The sequence below is a fragment of the Artibeus jamaicensis genome, unplaced genomic scaffold (genome assembly GCF_021234435.1).
Source record: "Artibeus jamaicensis isolate MK-2021 breed Jamaican fruit bat unplaced genomic scaffold, CSHL_Jam_final contig_781, whole genome shotgun sequence".
Taxonomy (NCBI): domain Eukaryota; kingdom Metazoa; phylum Chordata; class Mammalia; order Chiroptera; family Phyllostomidae; genus Artibeus; species Artibeus jamaicensis.
The window spans coordinates 6,296,816-6,312,621 of record NW_026521968.1 but is presented as its reverse complement, the minus strand read 5'-3'; the positions used below and the strand labels follow the sequence as shown (position 1 = coordinate 6,312,621).

At 55.0% G+C, this 15,806-nt stretch overlaps 1 protein-coding gene across 5 annotated transcripts in view; it reads left to right on the top strand.

The window, feature by feature from the left end:
• NTN1 (netrin 1) overlaps positions 1 to 15,806 on the top strand; it is a 192,747-nt gene that overhangs the window by 135,108 nt on the left and 41,833 nt on the right. For all 5 annotated transcript variants that reach the window (XM_037164958.2, XM_037164960.2, XM_053672681.1 and 2 more), the window contains exons 4-5: positions 3,027 to 3,176; positions 6,228 to 6,281. In XM_037164958.2, the coding sequence (XP_037020853.2) occupies positions 3,027 to 3,176; positions 6,228 to 6,281 (204 nt within the window). The remainder of the gene's footprint in view (positions 1 to 3,026; positions 3,177 to 6,227; positions 6,282 to 15,806) is intronic.

The following is a 15,806-nucleotide window of genomic DNA, read 5'->3' as shown; positions in this document are numbered from 1 at the left end:
ACAGTGGTCAGGGCTGCCTGCAGGTTTCCCTGCCAGTTCGCAGACTCGTCCTCTGTGTGGTCATGCCAGTGTCACAGGCAGGTGTGAGCACCGGGGCTGATGGCTGTCGGAGAGCGCGGACACGCTGAGGCGTTCGAGGTACCGGCAGAGGCACCGCATTGGCGGAGCTCTCCGCCTTGAGGGGCGCGTGCCCTGGAGGGGACCTGCCTAGACTTCTGAGCACTGCCCCCCACTCTCTGGGACCCCTGTGGCTTCTCCTCTCACAACACCGATTTGTGGTAAGCAGTTAGCCTCCTGCTTCTGTCAGACCAGGCTGAGGGGCCAGCTGGTCAGGCTCAGCAGAATCCCAGGAGAAAGATTTGGACACCAACACAGAGCACCCCCAACTTTCACCAAAGGGAAGTGCCTGCTTTCCAGCAGAGGCAGCTGCCCCACCGTCACAGACGGGGCCTCAGCTTCACCCGACCTCAGCTGGCACAGCCGGAGGCCACCAGCTGTGAGGGGGGGACACGTGGCACTGCGCCGCTCTCCCACGATAAGGGTGACCTGGACCCATGGTGACGCCTGTGGGTGACGTCCTCTGCGACCCATCAGTGAGAAAGTAGCCTTTGGTGACCTCTGTCCAGCCAAGTGCAAGGGTCCTGAAGTTAAGGGTGCACAACTCTGTTCTGTCAGCAGTGAGAAGGACATCCTGGCGTCATCTTAGCACTACCAGCAAATGTGCAGAGGCTGGCCAAGGGCCAGCAGCCGGCAGGAGCCCACATCCCACTGGGGCCGTGTCGGGAGCTTGGGACAGCAGGAGCCTGTGCTGCAGCCTCTGCTTCCTTGTGGCCAACTGAGAGATGCTGCCCATGCTTGACTGCCCATCTGGCCCCAGTGTGGGGTTAAGGGGCAGAGGGAAAGGTCAGCGGTATGGTATGTCCAAACATCCCCTCCTCACATCATCCGTAAGTTACACCAAGGCCATGTCTGTTCTTACTGCATAAAAGCAAAACAAAACAACAAAAGCCAAAAACAATACCACACCAACAGCAAAAACCAAGAAGAAAAGAAAAAACAATGGGGAACTCACCCGAATTTGGGGTAGATGTGAGAAGACAAGTCTTCACCAGAAGGATTCCCGCCATCTCCAGGGGCGAGCGGGGACAGTCCGCCTTCCTCCCCTGGGTCCAGCGGCATGAGGACCCCACAGACAGCCCACCAGCTGCCAGCTCAGCGCCAGGGCCTTCTGCCCTGGGCCTTTGTCCGCTGCCCTCTTCTCGCCCGTCAGGGAGCTCCCACAACCAGGACACCCACCCCTCCAAGAGTTCTGGGGAGCTCTCCGCACCTGCCCCCTTCCTCTCCCCAATTCTCACCAGCCAGACCCAGGCGCAAGGCTGGGCAGGAAGGGGCCGGGGCTGCATCGGCAGGCCCACGCGGGCGCGGAGAGCAGCGCTGGCTGGAGGAGCTCTGTCTGGTCCCGCTCTTCTAGAAGCTCCCCTCTCACTTATTTCCTTGGCTTTTGTCTTCCCCTTTGGGGCAGAAGCACATAACAGCTTGTGGCACCAACTGCAATTGCAGCAGGATGCCTTCTTGCAGGCACCCCCAGCCCACTCACCTTGGGAGGGGAAATGAGGAGGGGCAGAGGCAGAATGTTGCGCCCTTCATCCTGTTGTCCCTTCCCACTCCTACTCCGAGTCCTCTGCTTGGAGCCAGGGCAACAGGACTGAGCAGGGGACTCAGGGGGCCTGTGTTGGGTGAAGCCATTCTGGCCCGAGCATCAGGAGTGGGTGGGAGCCTCGGTCAGCTTGGGCTGCTATACCAACACATCACAGCCTGGGAGATGTAGACAACGGATGTGTACGTCTCACCTTGTGGGGGCTGAGAAGTCCGAGATGGAGGTGCCTGCGGGTTCGGTGCATGGTGAAGGCCCGCTTCCAGCTGGCTGCCTTCTTGCTGCGAACTTGGGGAGCTTTCTCTCCTTCCTCTCATAAAGGCACCCCTCCCACCATGGGGCCCCACCCCATGGCTGCATCTAAACCTAATTATGTCCCCAGGGCCCCACCCCCTGATACCATTGTATTGGGGGTTAGGGCTTGAGTTTGGGGGAGACAGTCAGTCCACTGCAGTGGGGATGTTTCCCCAGTGTCCTCTGGCCACTGCACTGCTGGAACTGGGTTATTGGGGCGCAGGGAGGGAGCTTCAGGGTGCAGTGTGACAGAGTGAAAGGGCAACCCTAGCTCTCCAGCCCTTTGCAAACCAGGAGGATGGACATGAGGTGTGCTTTTGCGTGCAGTGGCCTCTGGCTTAAGAATCAGGGCCTCACTTCACTGCCCATTCTCTCTCCATGAGACCCTGGCAGGGGGCTCCTTCACCTCCCTGTCTTTGCACATTTAATCAGGTGTTTAAATAAATGATGACTGTGGCTTTCGCCAGGGCTGTAGTCCCTGGGCTTTGTGACCCAGAAGCCTGAACCTCAGACAGTGGTGGGTGGGCAGAGCAGGTGGGGGGCAGCAGCCAGGCAGGTCACACACCCCCACTCCGTGGTACCCTCTGACCTGGCAAACCCCAGGGCTCCATCAGGGTCCAGATGCTGTCCCTCCCACTCAGAGGGTCAGCGAGGAAGCTCGGGGGCCAGCTGCTGGTGGGGGTGGAGGAATGAGAAGGCACAAACTTGCCCCATAGAGAGAAGTGCACCCCCCCAATTCTGACTCTTCCACTCATGACCGGACCTGGCCTTCCTGTAAACATGCTTGAATGTTGCCTTCCTCTCTGGCCCTTGGAAGGGCCCCCCAACTTCACTGTGCTGCGGCCAAAACAGTCCTTTCAAGTCAGTCCATTGTGCTTTTCCTTCCTCATTTCCAGGTAGGCAGGTGGCCAGTTATCAGAGTTTCTGGTCTGTGTGTGGGCTCGGCTGGGCCTGCTCCCCAACCCTGCTCTTCCCCTGGGGTGGCACCTGTGGGGTGCCACTGCGAGGGGTGGGACCCGGGGAAGGTGTGCGCCGGCCCCTTCAGCCCACTGACCTTTCCCTTGTGTGTCCTCCACAGCCTGTGATTGCCACCCCGTGGGCGCTGCTGGCAAAACCTGCAACCAGACCACTGGCCAGTGTCCCTGCAAGGATGGCGTGACCGGCATCACCTGCAACCGCTGCGCCAAAGGCTACCAGCAGAGCCGCTCTCCCATCGCCCCCTGCATAAGTATGTGCAGGCCCCCGTTTCCCGAGGCTCTGGCTTGGGTGTGGGTGGAGGTCCCTTCCCAGAGGCTGGTCACTGACTTCCTTTGGGAGTGGTGCTGGAGGATGACAACCTCTGCGCTCAGTGGACCCTGTGGGAGACCCTGGAGCCCGTGGGGTTCTTGCAGCTAGAGCTCAGCAGAGCCAGCCTATGTGTGGCTGTCTGGCCCGACAAAAAAGTGAGTTTTCTTTTCAGTGGATGCAAGCCCTCTTTCTAGTCTGGGTCCTGTTTCCATATGCCACCTTGACCTTGGACCTTGGACCTTGGACCTTGGACCTGGGATGGACCCAGGGCCACCACTGCTGTGTGGGAATTCCAACACCCAGTGCCTCTGGCAGATTGAGGACAGAGAGGACTGGCCACACAGCCTTTGAGGGAAGCCGGGCAGGGTTCCCACGGCTCTTCGGGAGGATGGGCGCAACCCTGAGGGTCCTGAAGGCCCCACTGGGCCAGCCATTTACCCTGAGTTGCTGGAACTTGGAGAGGGGGTGAGTGAGGTGGCAGGGGACCCTCAGGGGCCTTGACTGAGACAGTGTTGATATCTTACACCTGGTAGGATCACACAGGTGTCAAGAGCAGAGACTTTTCCCCGGGCGGAAGTCAAGCCTGGTCTCGAGCTGGCCCTGGTCCCAGCCTGGTGATGCCGTGTGCAGGGCTGGTCCACCCCCAACAAGGGGGGCAGAAGGAGCCGACCCCAGTGCACCGGCCCGGTGGCCCCTGAGGGGGAGCCTGCTTTTCCAGAGCAGAGTCAGTGCTCCTGGCTGGGGGGCTTGGCCCACCACCCAGTTCTCTGCGGCTCAGAGGTGTGGGAGTTTTGTGTGTTTGTTTTACCTTTTTAAATTGAAACAAAAACACAAGAATACTGTTTCATGACATCAGAAAATGATATGAAAGTTCAGCGTCCCTACGTAAAGTTTTATGGGGACACAGCCCTGCCTTCTGGTTTTCAACCCAGCACTGAGCTGTTACAACAGAGGCCACACACCTGCAGAGCCGAAAGGTTTTCCAACTGGCCCTTTGCTGAAGTCGGCCGTCCCTGCTGTAGGGTCTCAGCGTCCCTCAGCTGTGGGAGGGCACTGGCTTTCTGGTCAGTGACAAGGCACTTGACAGTCTCAGACACTAGCAAGAGTCTGGGGTCCCTCAGCCCAGCAGCCCCTTGGGGAACTTGGAATGGTGTCCGTGGGCCTTGCAGAGAACCCCTTCCCCCACATACATTGACACCAGGCAGGAGCTTTAGACACCACACCCCACCTGCCCCCATTGGGTGTGGCTTCACTTCCAGACACACTGGGCTGTGCCGCTTTCTCGCTCAGACGTGTCCACAGGTGTTTGCAGGGGTCCCGTGACCGCAGGTTACCCACACCCTATCCTCAGGAAACTGGGCTCAGCTGCGCAGTACGACCAGCTGGGGTTACAAAAACGGGAGGGGGGGACGGAGGAAGGTCTCCCTTTTGAAGGGAGTTGGGCTGTCAGCTCTCAGAAACAGTGGGCGGGGACCTCCATATCCAGCCCTCCCCGGGGTGACCTTGGCCTGGAGCTGATGTTTCCGGGTCAGGCATAGAGGCCTCCGGGGCTCTCTCTGGTCCTCTCACGAGGGCGGGGGACGCCCCGGGAGCCTTCCCACCTCCAACCTGGGCACCTGGATCTCCATCCTGGGACTTCCCTGAGCTCCTCCTGAGGGCCCCGCCACAGGTGCCCGGACAGTGCCCAGGGGACTCGTGCCCTGCTCTGTCATAGGTCCGGGAGCCACAGGTCCTGGGCACACACCTGGTGCCAGGCCTAAGGCCAGTGTGGCTCCATGGCCACGGCCTCAGCTCCATCTGTGGACTCGCAGGATTAGGCTGGACAGTTCCGATGTCCCCCCAGGAATGTTTCTGCTGGGACCAGGTGGCTCATAAGGACCAAGAGAAGGCCTAGCCTAAGGCCTGGCTTCTTAGTGAGCTGCTGCAATGGGGCACCTGTGGGCTCTTGCTGGTAAAATCCCTCAAGAGCAAGATTTGTCTCCAAATTAAGGGCTTGGGCCACTGCCCACTGCTTCCTGAAGGTGCTTGCGCCTCTCAGGTTTGCCCCAGGCCTGCATGTCGCCTCCATCCACCAGGGCCCCACCAGTCCCCGCTGACCCAGAGCATGGGGTCCAAGGGGGTCTTGTCCCAAACAGTCAGATGGGGGCCAGAGTCATCTGAGCTTGTGGAGGCTCTGTGAACCCCTTGTTCACATGGTCACTCACCAGGGGGTCCCTGCCCCTCAGGGACAAGAGGAAGCCAGAGCTGTGACACCTGGCCTTTCCAGAGACTGGCCGAACCCCTCCCCTTTGCAGAGTCCGGGGTTGGAGCCAGAACTTGCAGGAGCTAGCTGCCATTCCAGGTAGAAATGGAGCGATTCCAATAAAGCACACGCTTCCGTCAGGCCTCATGATCTTCAGTACTGTCCTTCTCTCCTGCCCACAGAGACAGTGTTAGCTTGTGACTTGTGCCCATGGGACCTCTGGCAGGGGTGCACCTTGCTCCACACGTGTAAGACACCTCCCAGCCCCCTTACATGGCACTCGCCATGGGCACCTGCCCCACCAATTGGTGAGGTCAGAGGTGAGCAGGGCCTAGTCAGCCGCATCGTGATCAGCACGGGGTCTTGGGGGAGCCCCTCTCTTGCCACCCCTGGGGCCAAGCAGAAAGTAGGGCCAGGGCACAAAGGCAGACACACAGCCTGCCTGGCTCGGGGGCAAGGGAGTGCCGTCTGCCCGTCTGCCTTCTCCCCACTCCCTGGCCTCTGTCCCTCCTCCACAATGAGGAGTGTTGCCCTTCGTGCCACATGGAGGGACAGCCCCCACGGGAGACCAGGGAGGTGTGCCGGGGCACCCATGCCAGCATCCTCCCTGTCCCTGCCCAGGCCTCTCTGGAGTGCTGGCCGTAGGGTTGCAGCAGGAAGGCTGGGAGGGCTCTGCACTGCGCTTCTTTTCTGAGGTCAAAAATAACATCATTTCACCTGCTTTCTCCTCCCCTGTCCTGAACCTCACAGAGATCCCCGTGGCACCGCCGACCACGGCAGCCAGCAGCGTGGAGGAGCCCGAAGGTAGGCTTTCCCTTCCTGCTCATTTCTCACTTCACAAGGGGTGTGGCAGAAAGGGGAGGCGGACCGGAAGGGCTGGAATCCTCTGAACCACCCTCAGGGTGCTACTTGAGTGGTGCCCCAGGCTGGACTGAGCAGGATGGAGCCACAGGGCACTTTTCTGTGAGGACCCCTGCAAGAATGAAAGATGGGGGTGTGTGAATGCCTGCAGGCTCACGTCCCTCCCAAGCCCCAGGCTCCCAGAGCTGCTCTTCCAGCTCATGCACCAAAGGTAAGAAGCTGCCTGCAGGCCCAACACCAGAAATCAGGGCGGGGGTGGGCAGGGAGAGAATGACACCTTCACTGTTGCTCACCTCCCACTGAAAGGGGGCACTTCTTCCGTTGCAAAGGTGGCCACAAACCACAGCAGGGCCAGCTGCACCCAGGCCTGGCCACCTGCAGAAATCACAGCTATTGTCACATCTCGTTGGAGCTGGGGCAGACAGCATGAACCCGTGTCTGTTCACCATTGCTCCACAGTTTGCTCTAGAAGCCACCAGACCTGCTGCTACGTCCTAATTTAGAATCATTAGTAAAGAGCGAGCACCTTATGGAACTGCGCCGTAAATCTTAGTTTTTGAACATATTTGGGTAAGCGTATTTTAGTATATTAGTTTCCTTTGTAATGCCAACGAAAGAATGTCCAGCCTAAGAAAAAGTGTTAGAAGAGTTTATTCGAACCAAACTGACAACAAATTGCTGGGAGGCAAAAGTCGGAGCTCTGGAGAAGGGCAGCTCCTCAGCTCGTCTTACCTGTTAGAATGGAAGGGGGGGCTGCGGCGAGGGCTCCCTGAACCCTGTGGTGGGACTGAAAAGTGAGACAGAGAGACACGTACTTCTGTTACATTGGTGGATGCAGGCTGGTGGGTAATGGACATGCACAGCACCTGGAGGGGAGGAAGGACAGGACAGTGAGGGGTGCTGCCTCGAGTGGGGTGAGTGGGTCCTGCGGGTCTGGAAAAGGGGAGCACTCGGGCCATTTAAAGGGACATTACCTTAGATAGAAAGATCCAGTGGACAGGCTCCCCTGTGGTAAAGACCGATCTTCACCGAGGAAGCTGCCGCTCTGGGAGGGACTCCCTGCCCGACCCGCGGTTCCTGGGCAGTCGTGTGTTCGTTTGGATCGTCCCACGTGGTTGCGTTTGGCCCGAGCTTGTGAGGCCCACCCCGCAGGCGGTCAGGTCCAGTGTGTGGTCTCTTTTTCATCCACAGTAGTTCTGTGTATTTTATTTAATTAAAAATTTTTTATCCTCACCTGAGGACATTCTTTTAGAGAGGGAGGGAGAGAGACAGACAGATGAGATACATCAGTGTGAAAGAAAAATGCCAATTGTTTGCTTTCTTGTACTTGTCCCAACAGGGGATCGAACCTGCATCCTGGGTTTGGGCCCTGAGGGGGAATCGACTCCATGACCTTTCAGACTGTGGGATGGTGCTCCAACCAACGGAGCCACACCAGCCAGGGCCCTATGCATTTTAATTTTGTATTTAAAGATATTACTGTGAGAAAGAGTTTGTGGGTGTCACCCAGTCCTTGGCACAAGAAAGGTTTTGTGGGGCTCAGAGCCTGGCTGGGTGGGGCACCCCGTGGAGAGCAGGCCAGGCTTGTACCCAGTGACCTGGTTTTAGGGTCCCACAGGCCTTGTGCACTAGCACTTGGAGCAGGAGCAGGAATGGGGGGCAGGAAGAGCGACACTGGTCCCAGCAGACGGCAGTGCCGGCTCTCGGGACCCCTTTCCTCCTCTCCAGGGAGGCCTGCGGGGAGGTGCGGGGGAGGCCTCCACACCCTTCAGCTGCCCGACTGTATTAGAATGAAGACCGAACTTTCTGAGTATCGGTAGCAACTGGGAACTTGAGAGGAGACAGATTTCAAACTTGCATAAATGCACTGTCTACAAAGAGCCCCAGATAGGAAAGGACAGGGACGCCTCCCAGGGGTGCCGAGGCCGCACGGGGGAAACCCCGAGGTATTCTGGTCTTGGGTCGTGGGGTAGAGTCTTCAGCCACCTTTGGTTGAGCTACAAGGGACGTTGGAGGAGAAATGGTGCTGGAGGAGGCCACCTCACACGTACCTGGGAGGTGGGGTGACAGAGGTCAGTGTGGGGGACGAGGAAGCTCTTCCGGGAAAAACACAATTCAAAGGAACGTGCCCAGTTCAGCTGTAGGGTAGAGCGGTTTTGAAGTGAGAAGACACTTCCATTTCAGGGAGTCCTGACTTTTGCTTCCTTGAGCTGACATCAGTCTCGTCAGAACTCACCTGGACGAGCTCCTCGGCTCCGGTGCCCTGGCTCGCCCGGGCCCAGGCAAATCTTCCTCATCGCTCTCCTGTGTCTTTTTCCAGTCCTTTCAACTCGGCTTCGGATTTCTTGCAGGGGGTTTTGGCTGTTTCGCTGTGAATCAGAAATGGCAGTTGGAAAAAAATTGTGGGGAAAAGAAAAACAATCATGAGATTTCTGTACAGGCCACAGGAAGCTGGCATAAAGCATGTGACGGTCCCGGTTCAACCAGACAGAGGGGTCCCGAGGGAGTGCTTACTGGTGACACTTGCAGCCTCCTGCTCCAACAGGCCGGTTGGTAGCCGTTCTTGGTTCGCTGATTAACTTTTCTGACTCCCTTTGGGTTTGTTACTGTTTCTTTCCTTTCTTCCTTCTGAACCTTTAAAAACATGGTTTAAATGGAAGCAAGTAGTAAACAAACCCTTACAAAGCACTTTGCTCACAGAAGGGGTTAACCCCGCAGGTGCGATGCTTATAGCTTTGACCAGAGCCTTTCCGACCTTCTCTGGTGGCCCGTGGGTGCCCGGACCTCTGGGACCTCTGACGCTCACACCCGAGAACGAAGGCCATGGCTGGGCCTCAAGCACCGGACCCTGGGCCTGCCGCCACACGGCTCGCCCCGTCTCAGTAGGCGGGACAATGCGGGCAGGGGGCCAGGGGGCCCCCTGGGAAGCCAGGCTTGGGAGTGCAGCACTTGCAAGCCTGTCAATTCTTGCAGTGTTTGAATAGGGGAGGCCTCTGTGCCAGGGTGCCTGAGAAAAGCTTATTTACTTTTGCCTGCATAACAGAGGAGAATTAATAAACCGAGAATTTGTCCTGAAAGCTGACGGACATAACCTCGCCCTGAACCCATCCCCTTGAAGGGCCAGCTCACTTAGGGAATGCGGTCCACCTGCTGTTGGAGCTGGCTGGAGCCCCGTCCTGGGGCGGGAGGCAAGGCCCGCCATGCCCGTGGGAGGTCTGGGGCCAGGGGCCCCGGAGGGGGACCGGCTTGAAGGCAGTAAATAGGGACCACCCACTCCAAACCCACCCAGTTCTGGCTGTAGAGACCTCCAACTTCTGGGCTAAAAGAGGGTCCCCTGCTTCCCATCAGCTCTGGTAGTTGTGGGTTGCACGTTGTTTGGGTTTGTGGAGGCCCCTGGGTTCAGTGGCTTGAGCCCCAGTGTGGACCAGGGGGTCTGGGATCGATTCTCTCCTGACTTGAGGCCTTCAACATGCAAAGGCTTCTCCTTGCTGCCTCTGCCCCTGGGGGCTGGGGGCATGGATTCCTTGCCCTGCTTTTCAGGGTAGGAATGACCTTCCTCCTCACCTCTGCCCTCTGTAAGCCGTCTTCCTCTTTAGGAGTGCCTGCCCGCTGCCCTCCGCCTCTGATGCCCAGTTTCTCCCACAGTCCTTTGCGGGGTCTCCAGGGGCAGAGGCGCTGGTGGGAATACCTGGCTGGCATGGTGTCTGGCATTTGCCACCTTCCGTGGTGTAAACACTCCCTTGTGGCTGGTTTCAGACACCCCATCTGATGTCGCCGAAGGCAGGGTTGGGAAGAGATGCATGTGATTGGCTCTCAGAGCCCCTGTGAGCTGATTCCACCCATAGCACCCCTGGATTTCCCTGAAAATGGGGTGTAGGCATAGGAACATGGGAATACAGGGGAGGAAGGGCTTCTCTCAGCAGGGCCACAGGCTGTTGGTCTTCCACTGGATTCCCTGGTGCCAGGGAGCTCGGCCCTCTTTAGAGTGGCAGCCTGACTCAGGATGGAGGGGTGAGAGCAGGGAGCCAGCTCCTGGGATGTACCTCTCAGCCGGGCCTTGGGTCCTCTCTCTAGGTCCTGTCTGCTGTGGCACCCACCCCGTTTGGGGCCCTTGTGGTGCCTTCTGCCACCTGTGGCCACTGCCTGGGGGTGGGGGGACCTTACAGATGTCACACCTGATGGCTTCTCAGCACCTTTGTTTTTTCATGGAAGATAATTGGGTTTATATAGACTTGTAACCTGGTTAAGCTTGAATTATTCTCTATTTAGACTCTTGTTTTCCAGAATAGGGAAGAGGTGGGTGATTACAAAAAAACGAGCCAACGAGACTGGCGTGCAGCATCAGCCAGGTGCTGGGGGAGGGCTGGGGAGAGGAGAGGACACTGAGCCAGGAGCCGGAGGCCTGAGCTCTGCCTCCTCTTGTCCCTCCTCTGTACAGCAGGGCGATGATGACCCTGCCTCATAGGGTTGTTACGGGATGGAAGGGGACGATCCAGATAAAGCTTTCAGTTCAGTGATGGCTCATCATAAATGCTCAGTGAAAAACCAGTGGACCTGCATGGAAAACACAAACACCGCAGGGCACCGAGGGTTGGAGCTGAGTTAAGGTCTCTGTCAGCCCCTGGCTGGGAAGGTGGCATTGGCAGCGGGAGGTGTCGGCATGAGGACAAGTGTGCAGGGTGGAGACGGACAGCTCTGAGGAGACCCTGGCAGGGGACAGGGGGCTGCCCGAGGCCAGGGCGGCTGAGGGAACTATATTGTGGCCTTGTCACTGCCTTCCCAGAAGCTGATGTGAGACCCTGAACCCAGCAGAGAGTTGAAGGCTAGAAATCAATGAAAGGTCAAGGGCTTGACTTCACATCACGATAGCCGAAAGGTGGAAACAGCTGCAACACCCATTGGTGGAGGAATGGATAAACACAGTGTGCCGTGTTCGTGCAACGGCATTGGACTCGGTCAGGAGAAGGAGCGAGGTGCCACACATGCTGCCGCAGCTCGGACGAACCGCGAGGGCATCCAGCTGAGTGAGAGAAGCCGGATGGAAAAGGCCATAGCGTGCGTGGTTCCATGTACGTGAAACGCCCAGAGGAAGTAGATCCGGGCACAGGGTGAGGTCGGCGTTGCTCGGCCCGGGAGGGAGGAGGAGTGGGGAGTAACCGTTCGGTGGGTGCGGGCTTTCCTTTCGGGGCAGTGGGAATGCTCTGGAACTAGGCAGTGGTGACGTGTTGTGCAACACTGGGGATGCAGTCAGTGCCAGTGAATTGAACTTTTCAGAAATGGCTGAAATGTCAAGTGCTTGAGGTCAGCGTCCGAGGGCGAAGTGACTCTGGCTTGTTGGGTTGGGCGAGTGAGCAGACCCGGCCAAGGGGCCAGGGTGCCGGGGCATGGGCGTGCCCCCCGTCCCCTTGCTCACCGAGAGAGCTCTGAAGGCAGGGAGTGTTTCCTGGCACCTCCCTACCCTGTTGTCGAGCAGGAATCGCTCGGCCAGCATAGGAAATGGCAGGTGTCCCCAGTTGCCTTGCTGACGTGTCCCAGTGGCCACGTGGCCTTGTGTAAAGTGGAAAAGGTCCGGCTGCATGATCTGCAGCCTCTTCTGCCCCTTGGGTCATAGGAGCCCTCAGGTGGGGACCCCTCGGCCCTCCTGTCGTAGGAGGAAGGGACCTGTGGGTCCATGGGTGGGGCTGCTGCTGGCTGCAGTGAGGACCGCTGGCCATGCGGATAACCCAGGCCTCATACACACAGGAGGTCTGGTCGTTGGCCGAGGCCCAGTTTTCAGAGCGTGGTGCGACACAGGGTGCCAGGCTGCCCAGCATCAGCTGTTCAGGAAATGACCATCAGGTGGTTATTATCCTGAGGAAATACTGACCCAGACCCTTGATAAAAGAGGAATAGATTATTGTGGCTAAATGAAGGAGAAGAGATAACTTTGCATGCTGCTTACTCTGTGCTAGTTGGTCTTCTTAATTATTCACCATGTAAGCGTCTCTTCTACCCACACACGGTAGGCACAGCCGGTACCTCTGTGTTACCTGGGGGAGGGAGACAGGTGCAGGCCGGCCAGTGAGCCCTGATGCGTAGCTGGCGTCGCTGGGGTTCCCGCCGAGGTCTCCTGGCCTCGGAGTCTGCATGGCATGACCTCTGTGTCATTCTGCCTGTCCATAGTTATGCTGGTTGGTCAATTCAGGGTAATTTTTTAGTACTTCTGACTGTGTGATAACATTCTACCAAGGCAAACTCACGTGTCCACAGGGAATCTGAAACCAAGGCAGAGACCAAGGGGCAGCCAGTTAAAAGCCAGTGTACTTGACAGGTGCCAGTTAAAGTGGCTCTCGAGAGCGTGGTTGGCTCGCGTGTGAGGCTGGCATGGCTGCAGCCAGGGGATCTGGGTGTGGGAGGAGCAGTCAGCAGAGCTCTGTCCCTTTGGCCACAAGAGAGGCAGAGAGGGCAGATGACTCAGCTTGTACCAGAGAGCCAGGGGCAGGGGGTGGCGGGTCAGGGTGCCTTCTTTACACACAGGACAACCCTCACATCATAGAAACACGCCTGTAGACAATCAGCTGAAAATTGCTAACAATTCTGCAGGGCGGCCATTGCGAAATGAACGTACAAAGGTCAGTGACTTACACGTCAGCAGTGACGAGTTAGAAAACAGTGCGGTAGCGACTGAGAAGCATGTGGTGGGCTGCCCGGTCTGCAGCAGTGAGTGCTCAGTGAACGCACGTCATTTTTGTGATCATGGAAACAAAATCCCAATTAGAATAGCACCAAAAAAATCAGATACACAGAAATGCATGTAGCAGTAAAAGTGCAGAATGTGCACTAAAAGAAAGAATGAGACTTTCCCAGGGAACACTAAAGGTCAGAAAAAAGTGGAAGGTCTTACCATGTTCAGGGAGGGCAAGATTTAACATCGTAAAATGTCAATTCTCCTTGAAATAATTATCAGTTTAGCATAATTATAGTAAAAAATCCCAGTTGAATGGCATGAGTCTTAAATTCAGCTAAAAAAATGAATGAGAATAGCCAAGAATGATCTTTTAAGCCAGAGTAGTAAAGAGTGACTTGCTCTACTAGACTTTTAAAATACTGTGAACAGGACATTGACATTCCTATCACACTGGCATAGGAATGGGATCACACAAGCTGAGCAGAAAGTCCAGAAATAGACTCAAATACAAACCTAAGAACATAGAATGATAAAGCTGTGATAAATTGCCGAGAAAATGATGATCATAAATGGTGCTGGGAAGACTGGCTATTTATTTGAAAATAGTAAGATTTGTACTTGATGCTGTAAACCAACATAAATCTCAATGAAAATGTTTTAATGAATTCTTAAAAGTCCTAGAATAAAACGGATCGGCATCAGTTTAATAATCTCGGGGGGAGGGAAGCTTTCCAGGTGTGATACACAAGTCAAATCATAAAGGGAAAGATGTTAAGCGGACAAAGATGGAAAACTTCTGTACTTCAAAAATCTCTATTAGCAACATAAAAGCCAAGCTAAAAGCTGAGAGAAATATCTGTGATTGGATGACCAAAGATTAATATCTTCAATACATAAAGAATGTTTATGATTCAGTAAGAAAGAGAGAGCTCCTAGTACAAAGTTAGGCTGAGAAAATGGACTAGAAATTTAGGAAATTTAGGGAATTTGTACAAATGGCAATAAACATCTTAAGTATTATACTCACTAGTAATAAAGAAATAGCATTAGCAAGAATACCATTTGTTTAAAACAAACAAACAAACAAACAAACAAACAAACATTCAGTTGACACCATTTAGAAAACAAAAGTTCCCAGGGTTGAAAGAGCTGGGGAATCAGGCACTCAGCTGCTCTGGGAACAGAGGGGTGTGTTGGCAGCAGCACCTTGGTGAAGGAAGGGTGATTTGACATCTTGTATCAGAATGTATCTCTGTCCCTATCATTGCACTTCTAGGATTTTAGGCTAAGGAAATACTGATCTGTGCCAAGGTTTAGATACAAGGTTGCTCACCACAGTTGTTTATCATAAAAGAGGAAAACAACTAAATGCCTTTCAGCAGAGTTTTAGTTACTCAGTTATGGGCTATCCATAAAATTATTTTGTAGGAGAAAATAGAAAGATACAATATATTGCCAAAGCAGATTACTCAACAGATTACAAATGGAGGGTCAATTTGGGTTGGTGAACAGACTGGTTTACAGAGTATTTCAAGTAAGTTCTTTTATTATGCTCCTATGTTTCTGGGGTTCTCAGCCAGTAGCTATTTTGCTGCCACGGGACACTTGGCCATTTCTGGAGACATTTCTGATTGTCACCTCTCAGAGAAGGGTACGTCTAGCATCCGGTGGGTAGAGGCCAGGGAGGCTGCTAAACACCCTGCAGTGCACAGGACCACCCACCCACAACAAAGAACGGTCCGACCCCAAATGCTAGTAGTGCTGAGGTTGAGAGACTCTGTATTTATTCAGGAGAAAAGCTGTGTGTTCTCTTGAAAACTACTAAGGATGAGATGCCACTGTGTCCGTAGATAACCAGCTCGTTTGTGGGTTACACATTATCTTGAAACGGATGTAGCTGAGGGTTTAGAAAGCTGTGTTTTCTCAAATCAGCAAGCAGTTTCTATGTGATCCTAGGAAATGCTGTGTTCACATAGGAATGTTTGCCTGGCCCTTTTCCCTGGGGAAACTTAGCCCAACCTAAAACGAAACTTACCTCAAATTCTGGGTTTTACTATGAAGGACTACATTTTGAATTAATTTGATTTAACTGATTATTAAATGTTTTTATTGTGAAAAATCTCAGAAGTGGAGGGAACAGTGGTGGACACCCACTCATGCCGTTCACCTGGACTCAACAATCAGCGTGCTGTTCCATTTGCTTCGAGGGGTTATTTTCTGAAACATTTTAAAGAAAAGCTGGCATTACGACATTTCACCTCTAAATCTTTCAGAATGTCCTCTCTGAAAAATAACATCCCCCTATGTCTTCCACATAGCATCGTTACCCCAACAACATGGCCAGTTCTGTAACGTCCTCGGGTACCGGTGCATCTTCACACTTTCTCGGTTATCTCCCAAGTGCCCTTTGTAGCTGGTGTGCTCAGTAGTTGAGTTACTAAAGCAGAGTGTGCAGTGACAAGCCTCGCAAAGCATTGCATTGGGCATGTATCCGGGCCCCCAGGCACCGGCTGCTTTTGAGGATATAATGCACATGGCGTGGTGTGTCAAATGAAACATGTTACCCACATGTCACATGTCTTCATCGTTAGCCTCATGCCCTTAAAGAGGCAGGGCACCTCCACCGCAGAGGGGGCAAGGAAGTGAGACGCCACAGTAAATCCTTGCCACACTTCTCCACCGGACAGCACGGGGTGCAGGAGCTGGAAGACAGTCAGCCGTGATTTAAGGTGCTCATCGAGGGTCGGAAGCGGGGTTTCCAGGTCCCGGCAGGCGGGGAGGCTGTCCCGCGCATTTGGGAT